General features: G+C 45.2%; 2 protein-coding genes and 1 long non-coding RNA gene across 11 annotated transcripts in view; 2 read left to right on the top strand and 1 right to left on the bottom strand.

Moving 5' to 3' along the window:
* The first annotated feature begins 30 nt into the window (after nucleotides 1–30).
* LOC105277038 lies at nucleotides 31–2,639 on the top strand. 2 transcript variants are annotated; one of them, XM_011335161.3, is made up of 6 exons: nucleotides 31–401; nucleotides 475–640; nucleotides 725–942; nucleotides 1,202–1,369; nucleotides 1,448–1,626; nucleotides 1,867–2,639. In XM_011335161.3, exons 1-6 carry the CDS (start codon nucleotides 292–294, stop codon nucleotides 2,004–2,006), a joined length of 981 nt encoding a protein of 326 aa, XP_011333463.1. In that variant the 5' UTR covers nucleotides 31–291; the 3' UTR covers nucleotides 2,007–2,639. The 2 variants fall into 2 exon arrangements, with proteins under 2 accessions (XP_011333463.1, XP_011333464.1); XM_011335162.3 differs by having other exon boundaries at nucleotides 343–401; nucleotides 450–640.
* A 6,729-nt stretch (nucleotides 2,640–9,368) lies between these two features.
* The window catches only part of LOC105277036 (protein kinase C-binding protein NELL1), a 66,979-nt gene continuing 52,266 nt past the window's right edge, over nucleotides 9,369–24,081 (top strand). For both annotated transcript variants that reach the window (XM_026968146.1, XM_026968145.1), the window contains exon 1: nucleotides 9,369–11,374. In XM_026968146.1, the coding sequence (XP_026823947.1) occupies nucleotides 11,017–11,374 (358 nt within the window). In that variant the 5' untranslated portion in view covers nucleotides 9,369–11,016. The remainder of the gene's footprint in view (nucleotides 11,375–24,081) is intronic.
* LOC105277035 overlaps nucleotides 16,857–24,081 on the bottom strand; it is a 28,584-nt gene continuing 21,359 nt past the window's right edge. For 6 of the 7 annotated variants that reach the window (XR_003406302.1, XR_003406307.1, XR_003406306.1 and 3 more), the window contains 2 exons: nucleotides 17,485–18,176; nucleotides 16,857–17,285 (listed from right to left, as the gene is read on the bottom strand). This is a non-coding gene — a long non-coding RNA (uncharacterized LOC105277035). The remainder of the gene's footprint in view (nucleotides 17,286–17,484; nucleotides 18,177–24,081) is intronic. The other variant, XR_002193106.2, reaches the window with a different exon arrangement.

Below are 24,081 nucleotides of genomic sequence, written 5' to 3'. Positions count from 1 at the left end.
GAAAGGCGTTCATGCTCGCTTCGAATCACGCGGTTTTGCGGAAACACCAAAGACTGTCGTTGATGACGATTGACGGGACGTCGGTCAATAGCGCATGGCAAAGTCGGTGCGGCGCGTGAACAGAAAATCCAATTATTGTATTTTCACTGTGGTTTGGAGGAACTTGAGTCGAATCGCGAACACGGCCTAAAGGTTATGTTGCACCGTGATTTCGCCGAGTCCGGCTTCACCTAGTGTCAGAACATTAAAAATCGCGTACCAAAGTCCCTTCCTCGCGCTCCTTACCTGCCCATGGGATTTATCGACGATGAATTGCGAGAAGTGTCACAGCTCTGTCACAACGTCGTTGCGGGAAGTCGGCTTGTCTCTTGCGTGCGGAGTATGGTCCGCGTCGAAATAACGTAAGATTGCAGGACACAGAGTTGCCGCAGAGGTTCCTCTTCCTTTAGCGTTATTACCATTTATGGCTTATAGGAAAACACCGTTCAAGCAACTCATCGTATGCATTCAGTTCCGGCAGGATTATCCTGCATCGCCGTTATTCGTCGAGTTAAAAAGCAAGACTCTGTCAACGAAGTTGCTTGATGGATTAACGAACGTCTGCGAAAAGGAGTGCAGGGCTCTCTTGAACAAAGCACAGGTTCATACATTTGCATTGCAAATTTTGATAATTGTTGTTGTACACCAGATTTAACTTTAACGTGGTGATCTTTTGTGCTTGCAGGTGTTGCCGATTTTAAAGTTCATCAGAAACTTTATTGAGGAGAATCCTCTCATCTGCTGTTACGATGAGATATCAACGTTGAAGAAACTTCTGAACGACAAAGACGAGCTGAAGCTAAAACAAAAGAATTCCTCCATTAATCTAACAGTGCACCAAGGTTTATACTACTTCAAAACCAAGCTTGAAGTGCCGGACGATTATCCAGCTACTTGTGTAACGTACGTTCTATTGTTTTCTATGACTTTTGTTCTTATTTTATATTCTTTTTAATCAATTACATTTCTTTTAAATTATTTCTTCATTAAAATTTAATCTATACTTCAGACTTTGATTCCTTCTTGTTTTTTATTTTACTCTCCTCTTTTCAAGAGAGAAAGCATCAAGTTAATGAACTTAAACAAGTTTATAATATTTTGAAAACATATAGATCTAAATTTTCTATTAACCTATACTAATTAATTAATAATTAATTTGCAGTTTAAGTGATGTTGATACGAATTTTCCACCATTGTTCAATCGCTATCTAATTGGACAAGGAAAGGAATTCGCAAGGCAATGTGTCGAGCCACCGTTGAAGAAGCAAGCACAAACCGTGCCATTCGCACCATTGCCATCATTAAACACAGTTGCTTCCTTTCTCATAAAGTAATTCTTCGTTTTTTTATACAAATTTATTTTTGGCTACTGGAACAGGTTTTTAATTGACATGATATTTTAATGCAGAACTATAAAGGCTCTTCCACAGGAGTTTTGTCAACACTGCAAAGTATTGTGCCTACCAACAAACCCCGAACAAGTGATAATCGACGAAAACGCGGATTCCCACGCCGAAAGACTTTACTGTGGTCATCTCTTCCACTTAAAATGTCTCGTGACATATATGAAGACTCCGCCATTCCATGGTAAATACACACATATACTCAAGTACACACAAAATCATTACTTAAACATTAAGTTATTGGTGGTTAACTCAGAACATATGTTACGAACATATGTTGAAAACCATGAGCAACTGACTGTCTCGTCGTTCAATTGACTATCGCACGTTTCTTCTTTGTTCAGTCTCATATTGTGCCTGAAGATTATGCTTGATATTTATTATGCTTTATAGAATACAAAGAGAGCTTCATTTTTTGTTTAAGGGGGTAAGAAGTGTCCAAGCTGCGGTCAACGCGTGTATCATGATAAATGGGGCTTGACTGACAAGTTGGCAGAAGCTCGTTGGGCTCACCAACAGGCACGAGCAAGAGAATTAGCCGAGGTTGCAGATTTTTTCAACTGAAATCACATATTGTACAAATTGACGCAGTAAGTCGCGAAAGAAACTTACTGAAAGTATGACATAGCTGTAAGTCTGTCTAAAGTGTGGCAACTGACATTTTGGATAAAAATGAAATGCGAAAGATAAGAATGAAAGAGAGTATTTCATTTCAACACAAGATTATTTAAATTTCTATGTAAGATTATATCATACTTATATTTATCAATAGAAGAATAGCCGTAAAATTTATGCATTTCCTTCAAAAATTATTTTTAGAAATATCTTGATTTATAACTGTAAATGATAGAAATGTCAGTTATCACTTTTCTCTCATATTTAGGAAATTTATAATGTAGATCAAGATAATTTCATAGCAAAGTTTGGAAATGGGCATTGTTTACTAAACTGAAATAATCGATAAGAAAGACCTAATAAATGTAATAATATTTAAAGATTATATTAGTTTTATATATTTAGATTGCATTTTTGTAAAAATATCTTTTGTAAAGATATTGATTACAATATTATGCTTGTAAATTTAATTTTATTCTATTTTAATATGTAAATATGTAGTTGTGTGGGAGATAACACAAAGATAATACGAATACAATATGCATAAGTGATTAAAAATAAAACTTTTTATTCACCATTGAATTATAGAAGCGTTTTATTTTATAAATTATACTACTAGAAAATAAAACGATGCCTAATCCAATATTGAGTCATACTACTACCCTACTTTTCAATCAAGTGGAGACTCATAGCGGACGTTTTTTCAACTAATGTAGAGTACACTTTATTCAAAACGATACGTGTTTTGAATGAAACGTCAGTCATAAAGAATTACCATTCTGCACATGCCTGAACGATGGATTTTTATTCTGGTGTCGGATCTGTTAATTGAATTTCGATCATTCAAGCGTTTTATATCTTTATAGTTTGTAAGTCCTTCACTATCCGTAATGTTAAATTGAGTAGCACAACTCAACGTCATATCAATCGCAATTTTATTTTTAAAAGGTACAATTCAGTAGAATAAAACAAAAGGATTTTATTTTAAAATATAGTTTAAAAAATGGATTAAATAAGGCTTTTGTTTTCATATACATAGAACTTAATGGCGAATTAGGTGAATTGTTACTTATAAATTGCATTGCTCAAATAGTATGTTAACTAAATTTATATTTTTAAGTAAATGACTAATGGATCAGAGAGAAAGCAAAATTAAAGATATAAATAAAATTCTCACATTTATTTCATTATATTATATCAGAATTCTAGTGGTGCACTCTTTCGGAGGATTGCTGGAACAACTAGTGTAGATTTGCTTAAGCGTGTGCAGATTTCGACAAACTGGTCTGAACAGTTGATAAATTTCTCAAGTTTTTTCTACAATTTCAGATATGGAATAATAAATTAGAATAAAATTTTATGTAAAATTGGAAAAATCGGTAATTGAAAAGTACGAAATGTTAAAAATAATGACTAAAGTTACTCCATTAAGATTAGCAATATCGAGTGTGAACAAACTTCTTGAAGGAGCTAAAGAATTATCAAATGAGAGATGATAAAATAAGTTATCCTTTTCATACATTATGAGAAACTAAATCTGTTGATCGCATTAAGGCAATTTGTGCCAAATGTGACTTAACTAAATTTAAAATGATTAAAATTAAAATAAAAAGATGAAGCTTTTGCGGATGGATCACGAGAAGAATACAAAAAATGAGTTAAACGTAAAGAAAAAGAAGAAACTTTCTCAAACAGCTTTAAATCACAGAATCGTTTTATATAAGCCAGACAAATCGTCCATGGAATAAAATAAAGTTTTGTAACATGTAACAGTATTTTTTATTTAGAAAATCTCCAAGAGCTTCATTGTCACATTGCGTATGATTCTGATACAGCCTATAGGAGTTATCTTAGAGTATAATGGCCGGTACTGGTGCAGTCTCGCTTATATGCACGAATAGTTGTGATCGTGTTCGTGACGTATTGATCCTCGGTACCGGCTATAGCAATATTCTCTCCGTCTCCCTTTTTCTCTTTCCCTCGGGCTGGCCTCTTATACAGACACAATTTCGTTTGTTCTGCCGCGTTTACTTTGCCGCCCCTCTCTTGACAGCTAGCATTTTTCACGCGTGTCTTTATCACGGTTGCAATATCTTTGGGTGCATATGGTACATTAGGAAAAGCAAATGGAAAGAGAAAGAAAGACAAAGATACGCGAGTTTACTCGATAGCACGAGATATTACGAAACGAACAATTCGAGATAGAGATAGAGAGAGACTTGTTCTCAGCAACAATTTATCACGCGTAATCATAATTCTTAATAGTGACAATACTGATAATGAGGAACCTCCTCGCTACAGGAAATTAGTACGTTCATCTTTTTACACAAATCGCAAAAGGGAAATCAAATTTTGATATTAGCGGCGAAAGATGCGATGTGAATGAGTCTTCTCTCCTCGACATTTGCGGCAATAATAAATAAAACTCGCGTGGATATGTCCGTTCCCAAGGGCGGTCGACTAAATTTTTCTCCCGCCGCATGTTCGTATTTAGTTCTGGGAGACAGCCGGGCAGACTAATTCCCAGTTATCGATTCCACGCATACGTGGAAACGTACGCTCGTGGTCGCACTCATGTAGGGCGAACTCTCACGGATCGTTTCTTACACCTGACCGAAACGCATTATGAGGAGACGTACGATTCGTCTCTTCTAGCTCTCATGGTGCGATGACAATTTCGGGAATAACGACCTATGGCGTGCGTCAGCGTTGTTTGCTCTGAAAAGATTCTGGGTCGATCTCTAGATCGACAGGCGCCTAAAAGAACGTGACTGCAAATTTCACGTGTCATGTGCAATTTCGTTATTGCAGCGCTGTTATTAATCCATGTTTGTGCTGGCATTAGGGTCGATTCCGGCCGCATACGCGTTTGACTGTTCACGGCAACGGGTTTGCGAACGATTGCGAGGGGTTTCCTCGGTATATGTGCACCTGGAGTCGTTCACACCGATTTATCTCGTGCTAAGAATAGTGCATTTCTTTTCCATATTGCGGAATATTAATATAGCATGTAACATATCGATACTATTCCTTTTTTCCTCTGTAGAAAAATTTATATCATGTCATATTATTTCATACAAATATCATTAAGTATTCGATAACGTATCCAAGATATTTTGTTCGATCGTAGCCACTCTGAAATATTGCTTTTCAGAAAAGCGTTTCATTGAATATGGTGATATCATCGAACCTCGATCTAGCAAGTACACAGAACGATATGCAAACTAACATGATCCACGTATTTAGCGTAATCGGATTGTTTGTTATCACCGGAGAATCAAAGGGCCCCGTGGGCTCACAAATTTTACGGATCATCCTTGCAAAACTTGCAAAACAAGTCGGCGTATTACACACACGATACACCTATAATTGCACGTGGGGTAGCTTCGTCGTAACGCTTCGTGGATCGATAGCCGGGAAATGGCCGGAAGCCAAGTCCGACGACGACGTCGTTTCGAGTTTTACCGTTGTCACAGTGCGCGGGGGCTAACCCCTTTCATCGCCACTGTCCCACTTTGGTATCAGTAACCCCCGACGCGTAGCCCTCCTCCACTCCTCTCGTGACTGATCCTGGGAGAACAGTCGAATCCTTCCAGTCATCCCGTTCCTTTCGAAATTGTCAGAATGTCGTTCAGTCCGGCGAAAAATATCAAAAATTTATCGCTGCGGAAGTACGTGATGTCCTCTCGCAAATTAACTCTCGCAATGGATTTCTTTTTCGTATGTTAATTTCTTTGTGCTGATTAATGCGAATATGTATTATGGATTGTACTTGGATTGCTGGATTGGAAATGGGCGAACAACTTTTTTACCAAATTAACGCTTGTTCAAACACGTGTAACATGTGCACTTTTACGGTAAAGTTAATAATTTATGCAATCTCGTCTTGTCACTTCTAACAATGCGGGTACGTACGCGAGAACACGACTTTTTATTAATTAATGCACGGATATGCACTGTTGCATGATGCAGGCTGCAAGCACTTATCAGTTTTACAAATAGTTCGCTATTTATATGTAGGATAACATAGAAGTGTTGCTGATGCAAATAACGTTTCTAGCGGTACATCATTTTTCCAGCTCTCTTCTATTTACATTCATGCAAAACGTGTTATCAAATATGTACCGATAACTTGAATTTAAATATAAGAGGGCTGGAAAAATGATGTACCGCTAGAAACGTTATTTGCTTCAACAAACCATCGACAACTATAAGTAAAATAAAAGAGCAAGATATTGTGACGCGTGTCACTTCAAGGATGTCAGGATATCAGTCAGGACCTCTTAGTTTTGAAAGATCAGTCGCGTGACAGGAGGATTTACATCCCTTTCAGCACGAGTAACGGTGCGATCCTCCATAACCGCATCCAGGGAGCGTATCATCTGCGAATAGCGGTGGCGGTTACCGTAAATGATGCGTGAAGACAGCTGTTCTTCTTCGAAATCTCTGGAGACTTCTTCCTCAACCGTGGCAATCTACCTTTATTCACCTTCGCGATGATTTGAAATAAACCGATGCACGATTCGCGTGTATGCGATCGTTCACTTACTATTCTCCCCTCCACGTATCTCCTTTCGTCTGTAAAATTCGATTTCCCGACTCGAAATGGAGAACTCGGCGCCTTCGCTCCTTTGCCAATCCGGGAATGTTGATCTATGGTTGTTCTATGCGCGGCGGTCAATCGTGAGTGGCGGAACCACGCGAAGGAAGGGACGAGGAGGAACGAGGGGGTATATAAAGGAAAGGGAGAAAGAAGGCCCACATAGGTCGTGGGGTCCCGCAACAACAAGTTGCAACCACCTGGCGAGGGTGATGCCGGCCACCCAGTGGCCCCTCCAGGTGCTCCCCCTGTGAAACCCCCTGCCTTGCACTGCGTGCGCCTGCTGGCCGACGACGACGCCGACGCCGCAACGCGCGGCAGGAACGAGGCAGCATGTAGACGGCACGTACTACGTACGTGCGAGAAACCACCGGCGTCTCAAAGGGCCAAGGCGTGCGATATCGCGTTCGTTCGGGGACACGCGCGAATCGACGGCGTCCCGAAATCGATACGCACATCTGCCGCAACGGAGTCTATTGACTCCTCTCGGGGTACGAGGCGACACAGTGCGAATTTCCGAAGCCCGAAATTAGCCGGGGGATGCACTATCGCTGCGATGACTGTTAATTTCTTTTTTTTTAGTTGTAGAATATTCGTGAACGAATTCCTCATATCTTGATAATTTTCGTAAATGTTTTACCGTCTGAAATTATGCTCGTAAGATTCCGCTCTTGGCGACGAGTATGCAATATTCTGAAACAAAGTATAAAGCGAAATGAGATCTGAAGGGTTCGACCAAAGATTTCCTGAAAAGTTCAAAGCAGCAGTTTTTACGCGTGCAACAGAATCTTGGCCAAAAACACGACGGACAATAAAAGGGAGTTGTTTGTAGGTCGCTACATGGTCGATGGATTGCAAGGCTAAATTGAGATGAGTGGAAAATAAGACCGCGGATTATCAGATATAAATAGTTGCATTTATACGATCATTTCAAGAGCATTCGTGTATCACGAAACAGCGCGTGTATAAAAATTGCACGTGTCACGCAACGGGCGTTGAAGCGAAAATTGCATCATGTACAATTGTTACTAAATTTACTTCAGCGTGCCATCGTGGGCGTCGCACGATTTGCGTTTGAAAATGCCCCAGAATTTCAATCCGATGGAATTACCTGTGGAAATGATACATACGAGCAGAGATCCACCTCATATTCGTCATAGCAGCACGTGCACGCTCGCGTCGCCGTTGAGTTGCAGCTGTATCTCATTTTCCACTGGGCACTCTGTTGCCTCGGGGTTGCTATAGTTTCAGAAAATCCTATCGGCGCACCTATATGCATTTTCACGTGATACGATAAAAATGAAAAGAAAAACTTTCCTGCACACACTCGGAGTATACTCGATACACGTTGCGGCTAGCATATATTACTTCTTATTACCCGCATGTGCGCGCATTATATATTTAGAAAAAAAACCGCCTTCCCCTCCCTTTTTTGTCTCTGAATGAAAATGGATGAAACATGTAACTTGATCCTAATACATATGCAACTTTCAACAACATGCGTGGATAGTTGTACTGTTATGTTTGTAATGTATCTTTGATAGATATTTGTAATGTTTGTAATGTATCTTTTATGTATTAATTTATACATGTATTTTGAATTCGTTGAACATACAAAAATTGTAATTTCTTCTAAGTGATATGCTTAATGTATAGAATGAGGCAGTGCATATTTTAAGGAACTGAAGGCGATTCTGATAAATCGAAGGATGTTCTTTCCGCAGGACCTCGCCTCTTCCTGGCGAATGTTCCTCCCAAACACGTAATACTTTTAATGTATAGTCGTCCGTGCATGTGCCCGAGTTCGATTACTTGTGTGCTGAGTGTATTGGCAATGTACACACGATATTGCTGCATGCTTGTATAACACCTTACGCTTGTAGCGTGATCAAATTTGCACATTGCCATAAATGTATATCTGTGTTTGTGCAACGTACACTTACACGACGGTACTTAGTATTCGTGCACGGGGTTGTATGTACAGGGTGTTGCGCTCTTAAATCCAACTCAAAAATTTACATTTGCTAAAGTAGAAAGACACAAATAATATTTCGCGACAACAAATATTTTTCTATGAGAAAAAGAATCATACATGTGTGCATTTTTAATTTTTGAGAAGCATGTAGTCTGTTTTTCAAACATCATCTTATGTGTATAATTGAGAAGGGTTAGTCAAGTTTTAAAGGAAACAAAAGAAAAGTATATCAGCTTTTTAAAGATTTTCGGCCGAACGAGCCGACGAACGCCTCGGGGCAAAATAGGACACCCGGTATAGCCATGCCGGGGGTAAGGCGTGTGTGGCCGTGGTCGGTGGTGTGTGGCACAGGTCGCGGGGGTGCTGCCGCGTTTCAGACGCCGCGTTGCGGGGCATCGATTTCGGCCCAGGCCGATGGCATCGACGAGGCGCTCCTCCGCGGGGCCATCGCGACGTCGTCGTCGCGAGCGTCGCGGCGGCGCTGCTACCGCCTCCACCGCCACCTCGTCATCGTCGTCGCCGTCGTCGTCGTCGTCGGCATCGACGTCGTCGTCGCCGCTTGGCGGAGAGCGAGAGAGCGAGGAGCGCCGCCCGACGTCTCCGCCTTAGCTGGCGACCGCTCGCCCGCAACACCGCCGACTAACGGCGTCGTCGCCGTTCCGCTCGACGCACGCCGACGCCGACGCCGCCTGCGCGCGAGGACGCGCCGCGCCGCGCCGACACGGGCGGGCGGGCAGACGCACACTAACGGTAGTCGAGGGCAGTCGTGAGGCTGCCCGTCGTGCGTGGTGTTGCTTAATAGCTGGCCGTGTGCTAAAGAGCTTTACCACTGCTCGTGTTGCTGGCCCGCTGGCAGCCGGCGCGAAGGCGCGTTACCCCCAGTCAGTGGAGCGAGAGAGCCGCGGCAGTGCGCGAGCGGGAGTTCACGGCGACGGATCGGTCTGCTCTTCTGCAACGGCAGACCAGAGCACACCATAAAGGGAGAGAGAAATAGGAGAAAGAATAGGTGGACGAATCTTTGTGAAGAGGCTCTTAATTAAAAGAACTGGATTACCTATCAAGGTCTTCAGGAAAAAGGAGTGCGACTCCATCGAACGCAAACCTGAAACTCTGGAATGAGCGAGTGAAGGGGAGTACGTTTGTGTACACCCAGGTAGGTCCTGCTAAGCGGCCGCTCAACTACTCTCCGTGTCCGGCCGCTACTTACTCGGTACCACCGTGCACGAGCGGAGCACGATTGCTCGACGCGCCGGTGCACCACCAGCTGCAGCTGCCACCGCTACTACCGCCTCTACGTCGCTGCTACTACCTCCGGTGCTGCTACTGCCGCTGTTGCTGCCGCCACCACCGCCGCCGCCGCCGCCACCGCCGCTGCTGCCGCTGGCAAGGCCTCGCGGAGGTGTCCACCTCGTGGCAGCCGACACTTCCTACCGGACGGTGGTAGTGTCCAGGCGCGCCGGACGACGCACGAGCTGCAGTAGTCGGTCGTGGACGTTTTTGGACAGGAAGGGCGGTGGAAGAGTCGCGTCGATGGCGCTTGGTGGTCGTTCGTTGCGCGAGCGAGGGTGGTCGTCGAGTTCCGCGTAGAGAAAGCTAAGGGAGAGAAAGACGGGACGGAAGAGGGAGGGCGCGGAAAGGGACAGAGACGGTCGGGCCCTTCTCTCCTACTGCTGCACTCGACGCGTGTCACCGCTAATACACATCGCGCGCTTTCGTTTAGAGGGTTTCTTCCCTCCGACGCGCCGCGGATATAACACGCGGATTCCTTCGAGGCCTTCACCCTCGGTGGCGCGTCACGCGTCACGGCACTACGTGACACTCCGGAGTGTGCGTGTCACGTGAAAGGAGCAACGCGCTGTCAGGGTCGTTGTCCTGACAGCGAATCCGAGAACGAAGCGCGAAACGGACTATCTTGCTGTATCGCGTCCTCGCTGTTACCTCGCAGAGAGCGTTACCTGCAGGAATAATCCCGCGACATCATCGCCGACGGGGGGTACAGTGATCGGTCGCGGACGCAACTTACAGGACCAGGCAGGCCAGAGACGAAGACAGACGGGGAGAACGGGCGGAAAAGGGAGCAACCGCTCGAACGGGACCGAAAGAGAATCAGTGGCTGATTGGGTCGATCGGTTCGGTTGGTTGATCGGCTGGTGCTGCGTGTGCCGGTGGCTAGTGGTGGCTCGGCCCAGGTCGCTGTAATGCCTCGCAGCAGCGATCGTGTCGCCAGGTCGCACGGTGTCGCAGGCAGGGTGAGGGACTGGGCTGCCGCAGGTAGTACTGCCGCGGGTGTAGTCGCGGGTACCGCGAGCAGGATACGTTGACGAGCGCAGCCGACCCCGGTGGCACGTTGCTGGCCACCGTCGTCGTCGCTGCTCCCGCAGGCCATGTATCGAGGCGAGCCGGTGATCGACCGTGCCGGCGGCGGCGACCCGCGCCGGGCGAGATCGCCGCGTCGACGTCGCGCGTCGGCGGCCGCCGACCTGCCCGAGGACGCCGACGGCGAGGAAGAGCCCTACGGAGAAGAGGAGGAGGAAGATGGGGAGGAGGCCTACGTCGTCCTCGATGTGCAACCCCGGCGAACGCTCGACTCCGCGACGAGGGTGCTATGCTGCAACGATGACTTCTGCCGCTGCCGCGCCGCCCAGAAGAGGCCGGGCAGGAGACGACGCGGCTCGGGGAATGCGCTTAGGATATTCTTCGTCGCTGCCGCTGCTGCCTTTCTCACGCTTGCCGTCTCGCCAGGTATGAACGATGCAGATCCTGCCGATCGCGGCGATTGTTCCTGTTAGATATACGGGGCAAGCTGGAGGGGAATGACGTGCTCTAGAATTCATGTGACGTTATCGAGAGATGGGTATCGAAGCGTTTTTGGAGCATCCTAGGATGATTTCGTTCGAAGGTAGCTCTGCGGCGTTGTAGTAAGGAGAGGCATACAATTCTTTTAACTTTGCAAGCTTGTTGAATATCGATTTTTTTGAAAACATTGTTAGTTACTGTTAATTACTGTTAATTTTTAAACATTAGATTGCTGGAAGATATGCAAATAATGGCACAGTAGTAGATTAAAGTTTCATTGCAATGTTTATCAAATATTTAAGAAATCTTGTTTTTTAGTGGAATCTGAGGAATAATTCATTTGATATAAAATTCATATCTTAACATAAATCAAGTTTTTTTTATGATGATCCCTCTTCTATTTTATTCCGCTAGCAAATAGACGTCCCGCTTTAGCAATTCATAAGGAACAGGTTTCTACTGATATCGATTGAATGTCTGACTAATTCAAGATGAATAGTTGCTTTCTCTATATCTCTTCTGTCCCATTCTTCACGCAATCAAAATTTCTGCAATAAAGGGAACGACGATATGAACAGTTTCCGTTTCTCTTTATGGAAATATCTGACTATTATGATGCGAACAGAGATTCTATAAAGCAACAATAAAATCGCTATGGCTATTCTTTATCGGAGCAGAACTTCTCGGACGCATACGTCTGTTTCTGCTGCTCAATAGATATTACTCACGCATTAGTCGATTGGGTGTGTCGCCCGTTCGATTTTTCAGAGATTCCGCGACGTGGGAGTAATCTTTAAAGCCGATTTCTACCGACGTTTGGCTCGCGCTGAAGAGCAGAATTGAATAGAATCGGGAGCTTCACGAACGATCGCGACGAGGCGAACAGTCGCGAATTTATCCGCGCTTGATCGGCTCCATGATCGAAAAATAATCTGGGAATACGGGAATACATGTGCATCTTGATGTCCATGAAAATCCACGGCGATACGCTCGTCCCGGGCCATGTATCCACACTATGCTTCAGCTCTTCAGCGCTTCACTTAACAAAAGAGAGTGAGAGCTCCCCGGTCAGCTCGACCGAAATGCGAAGAATAAACAGGGCGGCCTTTTATCGAAGAAATAAGACAAATATCTCATGCCGTGCTGCGATCTGCGTACGTCTGCAACGTGTCCACACGCGCGAGTATACAGACACGTGTATTATTAAAGCACCGGCCGGATTCCCGAGATTCACCCGTTTCCTTTGCAGAGTTTCACCCTCGCGTTCATATGTCGAAATAAGCCTACTACGTGGTGCATAAAAATATAAAACGTTACTTTGTAGACAAATGGAAGATTGGTACCATCCAAAGAGTGTATTCACGATGTCTTAAGAGAAGGAAAAATCGGGATGGGCTTCTTGCACTTTTCGCGAGGATCGATACAAATTGTCATTGTGTCATTCGATTGTTAAATCATCATATCGCGGCCATCGAATATGTACAACGGTAGCCGCCTCGCGCAGAACGTGCGTATTTATTGGCTATAAATTATAGTTAGTCCGTAATTTGCCACCCGTGAGCGCGTAATGATGCGACGTCATATAAATCATCAGACGTATCCTTCGATGGTGGTACATCGCGCTTCAGCGACGTGCCGATGTGATTTGCACTTCGTAATGGTCCGTAATTGCCAATCCAGAAGCTGCAGTATGAATTAATTCGAGATGAAGTCGCATATGTTGAATATATTAACAATCCATTTTAACTGATATAAAAGTCACTTGTGTCTACATTCTCTTTTCACTTTCCATAACACACCATCTGCATGATATAATAATTTATATATTTTAATCTTTTTTATTCGGTTTCCTTACCTTATATTTTTTTTCTACTTTGCTAATTAAAGGTCCGCACGAAAAACGGCAATTATCCAATTAAAAAGGAAAAGTCGCGCCAAAGCCGAAGAGCAGCAACTCGTTAGGACTCGGCACCAAACTGCAATCAATCTCGCTAATCAGGTGAGATTTTTCGGCGACCGTGCACATATCATTCGTTCGGGGGTCCGCGCGCACCCCCGCGGTCCGATCGTTAATTATACATCCCTCTCGCATCTACCGTGCCCATCCTCGTCGCGCGCTCCTCCTCTATTTATCCCGACAGCGCATAAATATCCCCGCGAGACGACAATCAAAGGAGGCTGCGGAGTAATCCCGTAAGGGCGACGCGCATTACTCCTACCTGATGCGCCATTAAAACGTCGTCGATGCACTTAAAACATGAATAAGAACTCTCCTGGTCTCTGTAGCACCAGCGTGTTTCCCTTCGTCCCTCCCTGCCGACTCCCGTCGTTTTTCTCTCTCGGTCCTCTCGCTGTTCTCGCGGCATCCTTCTCACGGATCCGTTCGCTCGCCCGATCCGCTCGAAACGTGGCGTGTGGCCCGTAGACATCGCCGAGCTGCACCCACGCACACTATTTATCTCGTTCTCTGCCGAAGCTGAGTGCCAAGAGAGTATTTTTTCACATGTCGCCCCTCGGTCCTTCTCTTTCCTTCCTTCTCCTTCTCTCTCTCTTCCTCGTCCTGGTGAACGTGGCCCGGATCCCCAGGCTCCCCTCCCCGATCGCCCTCCGACGTTGTGCTCTATCGCTCTCACTCCCTTGCACTCTCAGCATCCGTCTCGCTGCGTCTCGCTCACGAGGAAGCACAGATGACGAGCCACGCGACGAAATCGTATCGAAGAGGCAAGAAAAGAGAGGGGTAGAGAGAGAGAGAGAGAGAGAGAGAACGATATGGTGCCACTTCTTAAATTTAGATACTTTCTAAGAGCTATCGGGCTCCATCGACTGGCTGCTGTTAACCGAATCGAGATTGTATCGTTGCGAGGGAAAAGATGGCCCCTGGCGGCGAAGCCGAAATTTCAATAAATAGAAATGAAATGTCAATCGTTCATTTCAAAATTTTGGCGGATAAATAGACATCTTTGACCCAGAAACCTTAAAGTAAAACTTGAGAGACTTGGATCGAGGCCACTGATCTTCCGCGCTATTGTTGTTACTTGTAAAAATATTGTGTGACCGTAAATCGTATTAACGTCTTTGTCATTATCGTTTTACGTTGCACGTGCAGTGAACGAGAGCAAGAATTGTGCAATTAACGATTTCGCGAAGTCGTCCGTCTTTCTTAAGCATCTTTGATGTCCTCTTGAAACGTATAACGGTCGTGCAATAATCGAGGCACTCAAGAAAACGTTTGCTCGTAAAGCTACGCTCCTCGCGATTTCTTTTCTAGCAATGCGATGAAAAGGATACGTACGAACATATGAGCAACTGAGGGGGCTAAAGCTTTGACGAAGTCATCGACCTCCCAATTTCACATTATGGCGAGATCATGCATCGCGGAATCATTGTTAATCGCCGGCAGAATCATACTTTGAGAAATCATTTTCGCTCAAGTTTTCGTTTAAGTGCAAAGAAACAGAAAGATTGTGCCAGAAGATTGTTTCCCGTTCAATCATCTAATCATTAAGTAATAGCAATAATGTAAGAATAAAAAAAATATTTTTATACTTAATTTAATATTTCTTAATAATCCGAAACTACAGTGACAATCGACAAGTCCAAATAAAAACTACATCTATTTATATCTAAGTGGAAAAATCTCTTCCTGCATCAGCTTTGGCATCATTCTATTCTAGGGAGAAAGCGATTAGCGTTCGCGTTTAACGCGTAATAATAATAAATGCCTTCCCCGGAGTTCTCCCTTGCAAGATCTCCGAATTTTTATGAGAAGATGAACACACGACGCCCATAATTCTTCGGATGACGAGGGTGAGTCAGAGAGATGCTCATCCCCTTGTTCTAGTCTCCCGAGACCGCGCGGGTCGTTTTCCCGATTTTACCTCGTCGTAAATTAGTTACGTGCACGCGACGTGAAACGTCGATGGCGATCTATATCGCGTCGCGACGCGCGATCGGATTTCATCGTCTTGCCTCCGAGTGCCACGAATCTAATTGAACGTATGCGGTGGCTCTCGATTTTCAAGGAGAGCGTTCGATTAAAGCGGAACGAGGCTGATGCGCTGCCAGTCGCTTGACACCCATCACGTCCCTCGCAAGTCGCACCCTCGCTCAAAGAAAGGAAGAATGCGCGTAAATGTTGCTGCACGTAATTAACTCTCGAAATGTGGCCTTATTAGGCTTTAAAGGATCGAGGGTAGCGAAGCTCTTATTTTCGTTATCGGAAATAATTCGAACGGAATGCACGCGAGTCAGCGCATACGTGTTTGTACGCGCAAAGAGAAGCAATAATAATATATTATTGGCTCTTCGCGAAGTTGCATTCCCGAGACGCGCAGGAATGTTACGACAGTTGATACTTCGCTGGATTAATCATTGTGATTATTCAACGTTCACCGATATTGCGGTAAGACCCCTCTTTGTGCGCACTTAGGCGCCAGACGTGTCCGACGACATTATTGCGATTCTCTCTTCCTGTCTTTCTGTACGCGTTAACAATACGATCTCTGTGCTCTCCTCACGCTTATAATTTTATGTTCGACTCGGCTTTATAGACATCATTGTCGTTCGCACTGATATACCATGTTCCTTCAAAACACAGTCCTCATATTGTCAACAAAGTGTTATACTACTCTTTGTCGAGCTTTAAATTACCAGAAACAAATGTATTCTTTATTTTTCGGATTATATCCAGTGTCTTCTTTTATTTTGTTATTATGAGTGAGACGAGGACTCGATCAAAGCTGATCGATCTTAGTGAAAGCGACGTTTCGCCACCAAAAGAACGTCTCACCCCGCGTTTGCTTATCCGGCCGGCATCAGAATTACGTTAACCACCCCCACAGAATCGCATGCGGCATGCATGCCGATCAATCGGTCTGGCGAGCGGTTTTCTTGAAGGAACGACACGAATCTTCTTGGAAGAGAAAATTGTTCCCGTCTGATCGGGCGGCGCGAGCGTGATGAAATTATGCTCCCGCGCGAGTCCCGCTCGCAAAAGACGGCACTATCTCGAGGGTTCTTCGGGGTGGCATGACGTGTTGCGCCCGCTGCTGCCTTCACCCTCTTTCGCCCCTTTAGGTGTACCCCTCACGCACATCCATTGCGCGCTCACGAACAACGAAGCGAAACGCCCGCCCGATCTTCCCGCACAGCACGGATTTCGAAGTTCCTCCTGGCCCTTGAGTTGGCTCTGCTCCCTCTAGCCGCCTTCGCCATTGTTCTCGGACGATTTGTGCCCGCGAGCGAGATCAGCTGTATCATCAATGCGTATCTCCTGTTTCGAGATACACGAAGTAGCAGTGTATATCTGCAATGTCCCCTCCGAGGGAAACTGGATATGTAAAGTAAGTCGAGATGTAGATATACATGGATACATACGTATTAAGTGTAGAATGTATCTGTATATCCACATAGAGTATTTGGCAAGATATTATGTGTAAAAGAATAATTTATTCTTGTATGATTGACTCGATATTTAGTAAGGTGATTGCCGTTTTCGAAATTTTTATATACATTAGGATGTCGATTGCGCTAATGAACTTAATGAATATATTATAATTAACATATCTGATAAATCAAGTATAATATTTAAAGTTCGATAGACTCAGTGGAGGCATGGTTTCGACGTGTACCCGCGTGCCTGATTCCACATTTAGCGGCCTTGATTCGCCTTGGCTTTGATTCACTCGTACGATTTAATTCGAAGAAATGAGTGGTTTAAAATAGTTGGCCCGGTAAATTTGGATACTGCCATGTGTTCAAGGAAGTAAAGTCGCTACGTAGACGGAATTGTCGATTCTGCTCGTTTCGAAGTGGAGCATTCCTCGAGCGACTCCACTTTGTTGCACGAGAAAGTTTTCTATAAATATTAAATGTAGAAGTTTTTTAAAATCTAAAAATTGTGACGAAACTCATGTTATTTAATTGACTAATATGCTTTTTCCGCGCATTTCGCAGAAAGATAAAAACAGAATTACAATTCTGTTTTTATCTTTTGTATTTTGTGTATTAATATAATAATTATGAGCACACATGGAATGTGCAGTCGTCGAACTCACGTTTCTCTGCCCTTTCTCAGATTATGTGATGTAATCAAAGCCAATCGTACGATGCCTGTTTCGGCAGGCCACGTTGTTCCAGCTCTCGGATGTTCCAGCTCTGATTACTGTCGAGTTAGCATAAATTCTAGTGGCCTCATCCTTAGCGATCCGTCAGCGAAACTGAAGCAATGCCCTGAGTTGCCGTGCTGCCTCGCGGTTAATGTGACGGTCCCGGTTGAAATATGATTACCATCATGAACGAAATATTAGGATTCCTTTATGGCGGTTAAAAGAACGTGGAATAATTTCATTTCATTTTCTCTGACGTATCTGTCTTTATATAAAATATTAGCATTCTCTTATCATCTCCATGCACGTAAGAAATTTCGAGAAAAGAAATCTATTAAAATTCGGAGTAATAATGATGCAGAATGCATAAACTTTCATAAAATTCTTTTCATGATAATGCTTACAATTCACTAGCGCGGTTCGCTGCAGTTTAAAAGGCTTCGCACGTCCTGCAAAGAGAGCATCACCGTACCCATCGTCAGAAGAGCATTTTGTATTCTATCGAAAAAGGATCCCCCGTTTTTCTTTATTCACATTCAATGCAGCTCCTCCTCCAAAGTGTTTGAGGAAATGCAGGTCAACCCCTACCGCTTATTCAAACGGTGTGACCCAAATTCGAGATGTAACACATCTCACGCGCCCTAAAAATACAGAACTATCATGTGTGACGCGAGTTAGCTTAAGAATGCATCTAAATACACAAAAGCCACGTATGCGCGATAAAAAGATGTTAATTTTATGACAGTATTCAATGAGAAATTGAAAGAACGATTATTTTTTAACTCGCTTGCATCATCACAATAATACTTCAACCATTTTGCGAATTTATCGTAAATTAAATATCTATTTGCCTTAAACATCTATTTCATCCGGGCTTGAAAATGATAATTGAGGAAAATTGCAGAGAAAAACGACAGAGAGACGAGACGTAATGCGCGATAGACACCTGCGAATGCGTGCTTATGGGAAGTGACGTCGCGCGATATCGAAAGAGGAGAAAAATGGAGAGACCGTGCGATGGTGTTCGTGCGGTCGGTATATGACAGCTGCTGTCACGGGTAGTGCTCCGACCATGTGCTCAGTACAGGCCGAACATTTCCTGCATTCTCGGGCGACGCGCCACAATAATCCCCCCGCTATGAAGCTACAGTGAAATTTCCATAACGATGTATTTGTTAGATAAAAATTTCTTGTCGAAATTAGGATATGCATGCAACGTTTAAAATCTTATCAAGAATAGAGGGAGAAATGTGAAAAGTTTGAAATTCTTCACATACTATTGTACGTTCCTGATACCATAACAGGACTCTCTTTGTTATACAAGGTAAATGTTATAAGCAGTATTCTGAGAAGTCTTATAGACTGGTTTTCCCGGCGAAATTCGCGGAAACAATCACGTTTAATTTAGAACACGTGCGTTAGAAACGCGCTCTGGCAATAGTACCTAAATTGATATCCCGAGTCGCGACCGGCTGCTGCAATGCTTTGTTTATCGCGCAAAGTAATTCATCGCGATCTAAAATTAAGCCGAGCCGTCATGCAGCAACGCTGTGAAACATGCGTTCGACTGAATGATCGCTAAGATCATGATCCACAGCGACAATTGCAACAAACGAACACAATATCGGCACACCAATGCATATCTTGGCACATCTCTGACAGCACCGTTCGCACTGAGATTCCGCTTGAACAATCAACAATTCGCCGCGGGTAGTTGTGATTATCAGCTGCAATCTCGATTTGAACGTAGCTCATGGTCTCATCCGAATCGCGCTTTAAGTAGGTTGGCGATTCGTCAGCAGGAGCTCCGGGTCGATCCCAACGCGACTCGGCCGGATAGGATCTCAATTCCGTAATTGCAGCGAGGCCTCCCCGCCACCACCCACGCACAGACAATGCACAGACCGGTAACGCCCGCACCCCTAACTGCCCCAGGGAGGAAACGTAGAAGGGTTCTCCAGTTTTTGCGACGATGCGGTAATCTCGGCCGGGCCGTAAACGTAGCGTATCGACGGTCTCCGATCGATGCTGACTTTAGCGCGCTGCTTTATTGGGTGTCGTAGCGGGTCTATTAATTGTTAAATTGCGCGCGGTATCCTTGACGTGTGAATGGAGCTCCGTAGCTCGCTCGAACCTCTTTTGATTCCTGAAAGTTAGCATCCTGCAGGTTTTTTTTGTTTCTGCGTGCGTGAAGATCATCTTGATCATCGCTTGTCCGCGTTATAGAGGAATTGATTTTCTTACCGCAGCGCTAACGAGCGATCGCGACGATTGCCACGTGTATCTAATATGAGCAATCTCGGCGCGGTTGTAAATAGCGTATCGATACCGGCCGATCGATGCCGGCTTAGCGCGTTGTTTTATTAGGTTCCGTAAAGGCTTTCTATCGATTGTTAAAGTATCGTTGCAGTGTCCTTGAGCACTCGAGCCTTTAGACGCTTAAATCTTCAGCATTCTGTGATCACCGGAATCTTGGAGTTCCGGACATTTCGAGCCTTCCGTGATTCGTGAAACGCTGCTGCATCGGAATCTATCGTGGCACCCTTGCGGTCATCCTGGCGATTGAGCCGTTTGTGCAACGAACCGAGTGCTTTCCTCGAACCACGATTTATGTTCTAAATTACGATGTGAATTACCGGTTTTTTAATATTTGTATTCCTTTAGAAAAGAATCTTTTCTGCGCTAAATGTAAAATAAACTTGCGTTTTCCACTGTCAGGAACAACTCGGTTACGCTCGCTCACTGATCGGCCGATACAGAAATAGGTTTGGACTTATTACTATAGTCGAGTATCCAGTTGCAGGGGTGGTCGTGGTTCTAGACGGCTGTGCCATTGTGGCCTTGCTGGAAATGCTCGTGTCGGTAATGGCGGGGTTGCTGGTGGTAATGCGTATATAGCGATGATGGAGAGAAAAAGAGACGGCGAAGGAGAGAGAAGGAGAGGAACAGAGCTCCGACCGGTCGCTCGGGAGGGTTGCATAATGCAGCGAGCGTCGAGCTGGCAGGGCGTTGACTTTGTGCAGCATTACGTTTCTTTACCCTTTGGCTTTCTCCTTCTCCACCCCTCGTCGTCGTTATCAGCCACGTTGAACCTGTTTGCGCGCTTTTAATGCACGCGATAATTTACGCGCGTGATCAGGCGGGATGTGTTTCCGAAATGGTTTCCGCCGTGATAACGAAATTTCCGATTCTCTTGAAAAAGTTTTTTTATCGTTCTCTAAAGATACGCGACGCTTATGATGAAAGAATAGAAACTGGTGATTCAATCAATTAGAAGATTGATTGAACACGAGATAACACAGCACTTATTTATTTTATTAATGCGCCAAATCCATAATTGTAGCAAATGAATGATTTCAATTTTGAAGCGATTTTTAACGAGGAAGTACGAGTCAATTTTTCACCTACATTACCAACCATCGAGAGCACGGTGGCACACATTACGCGAATATGCTGACGCAATTTTCTGCGCAACGCGGTAGCAGTTATCATTTATCATTATCGATCCTCCGTGCACACTTTCCGCTTATCAAAAAGTCGGTTACGTAACGGGAGGAATGTCCTAGGCTGCATGTACAAAATATGTAGTTGCATGCAACTCTATTTATATGCCTCGTTTAAATCATCTCTGTTATCAAAAAGATTTCAATCATAATTGCTTTTTTCTTCGGAACGTTCTTCGGAAAAATTCATAGAACCGCAATCTCTCTCGAACATCGGAGTACAAGACTCCATAGCTCTAGATGAAGATGCCTAGTTTATTGCTCCGAAGAATTCATCGAGGCGGAATCCCCAATATTGCCGCGGAGAATCCGGCGCGATTAATCGTTTTCGCCGGAAACCTTCACGGTATTTCGCGCGCATACCGTGCGCCAAAATTCGCACCCTCGCGTCGTAAATTCCCCGTGAGCGACACCCTTTCTCGCACAGCCACCCCTCTTTTAATCGAACGTAAGCTTCGTTGATCCTGAATTCACCGGAGGGAAACAAAGGGCCGCGATCGCCGATAATCCTAATTGCTCAATCGCGCCAATTAATTGGCACCGCCACCCTTTCCGGTGCCTCTGCTTGTGTATGCGATTGTGGGGAGCGAGCGGAGGGAGTCGCTTATCGGCGCGACCACACACCGTTTATTAATTTAATTGCTCGCGCCTCGTTGCTGGCGGCTTCTCTCGGCCGAATTCCTGCGCCAATTCGTCTCCGATCCGCGATCTCTCTCGTATCTTTTCGGGTGTTCTCACGGTGCCCGATACGAAACGTGACATCATCCGCGCGGAATTCAGACGAGTGAGACGTGCTCTTTGATTTATCGCCCACCAACGACGACGTGGCGTTCGATTCTGCCCGTCAAAGACCGACCCGGCCTCGGCCAATATTGCCGCTATTTAAGAGCGTTTGCCGGCCGGCAACCTCCGCCACGCGGAATTCCTTTGAAATCAATAAGTAATATGACTTCCAAGGAGGACACCGGGCTCGATTGTCTCCTTGAACGTTTATCCTGCTCAATTCGACCCCGAGTTTTCGCTCTGATTGCTCCTAATGGCCCCACCGGTCCGGGCCACTTGGTCGGATCTTTGGGGGAGTTCTTGGAATTGTAGATTAACCCCTGGGAATACTTTCGGGAGTACTTTACGTGCATTACCCAGGGAAATATTTCTTCGCGGTTGTGTTTGTTTCAACGGAAGTGTTTTATATCGGGAAACATAAAAGTCCATCGATAACATCTGTGTCTTTACGACATAGAACATTTTCGACGAAGGCATGACGAAAGTCTCGTGATCGTTGCAATCAATTACAAGTCGTTCATTCCCATCGTGGATTCTCAATTATCACTTGTTAACGCTCTCGAGATTTTAATATCTACCGTATCCAAGACATCACAGGGACGTCACGAAGACTGCCAAAGCCAGGCATATTGACTCTTGCCTTAGTCGACGCTAAAGGGTCCGCGCTCTCATATAAACCGCGTTTCGTTTTCACTCCCTTCCTCGCAGCGAACGCTCGGTGGCGCGTCGCATGCACGTGCGAGTCGCGCTATTTGCTCGACATCGAATACGAAGAGTGCACGAGGGAGGGAGCCGCGTATTATACATACGCGAACTCGTGTGACCTCCTGCCCCCGGCCTATCCTCCCCTGCCCCCCATTCTCCCGCCGGTCGAGCGACCACCCTTCGGCATACCCACGAAGCATCCGCCCCATGGCGCTCCTCCCTCCCTTTCGCCTCTTAGCACCCACCACCCCAGGGCTTTTCCTCGGGGGTTCATCGATCGCCCCCAATCACCCGCACCTGCCATCTTGCCTCTCTCCGTCCCCTTGAAAACCCCCGAAAGCTCTCCGATATCTCCTCCGGCCCCGTCTTTCTCACCCTCCTCTCTCCCGCTCCTATCGGGCTATCGCCGTTTCTCCTGGTTCTTCTTCATTCGCGGCTTTTCGGTTCGCTCGTGCGCGCGCGATAAAGCTCTCCGCGCACGGTCCCCTCCTCTTTGAGCCGACCTTCCATCGAAATTAACTTCTACGATATCGGGATGACACCCGACGTCGCCCTCGCGCCTCGCTCCTCCTGCTTTGATCTTCGTCGCCGCTCCGTTTCCTCTGCGCGCGTGTTTCCGCCTCTTTACACACGGCCGTGCTGAAAGCAGACACCCCGATTGCTCTCTGGTGTCTTCATCTTCGCTTTCTTTTATCGGCACGGTAGGAATTCTCGCGGCTTTCCGTCTCGGCGCTGGGATCTTCTTTCGGCTGACTCTTCAGCACGAGATCTTCGGGTTTCCATTGAAATTGGTTTTCGTTTCAGGCCGTCTCCCGTTGCCACTGTGTCAACCGCGTTCAAAGACAGGAACCTCATTTCTCACTCGTACTTTCTCGTTTTATCGCTTTCTGCGAATGTGGGTTGCGATATTGGAAACATTTTCCAGAACTGAATATTCATATAAATAACTGAATATTCATATAATACTGTTTTTCTCAGAAATGTGAAAGCTTTACCTTACTAGAGAGACTGTTTTCTCTTTTAAAAATAAAATGTTTTCCGATCATTTTATTCGTTTCTTTCACAGATTTTTTTTAAATATAATTTATATTCTTCTTTTAGACACTTCTAGAGCAAACATTCGGTCCCTTAGAATCTTTTCAATTTGCGCTCATCGAAATCGCGTTTGGACACGCATGCCGTTACCTTCGTATTGGTCGCACCCTCGACGCTTACTTCGTTATCGAGGTGCCTTCATCGATTTTCTTGAATCTCGTTGAACTCCGCCCGACGATAATCCCGTCAGGGTCCAATTAGATCTAGTACTTTTGCCGGTGCACTTCATTCATCAGTTACTTTCCGACCTGCGCTCTCGGATCTCCCTAGAATATTAATTTCCGCTCGGTCGCTTGGAAGTCGTCCAGGACGATGATGAAAGAAACGGAATTGGGTTGGAATGGAGCACCCGCACCGGGTGGCCGCGAGCTCGAATACTCTGGAGGGTCTACGTGGCGCAGCGTGAATTTTCAGAGGTCTCGCGTTATGGCCCTGACCTTTCCGAACGCGCTTAGACCTC

This window comes from Ooceraea biroi, chromosome 3 (assembly GCF_003672135.1).
Source record: "Ooceraea biroi isolate clonal line C1 chromosome 3, Obir_v5.4, whole genome shotgun sequence".
NCBI lineage: Eukaryota > Metazoa > Arthropoda > Insecta > Hymenoptera > Formicidae > Ooceraea > Ooceraea biroi.
Note: the sequence above shows the minus strand (reverse complement) of the source record. Positions and strands in the feature narration are given on the sequence as shown.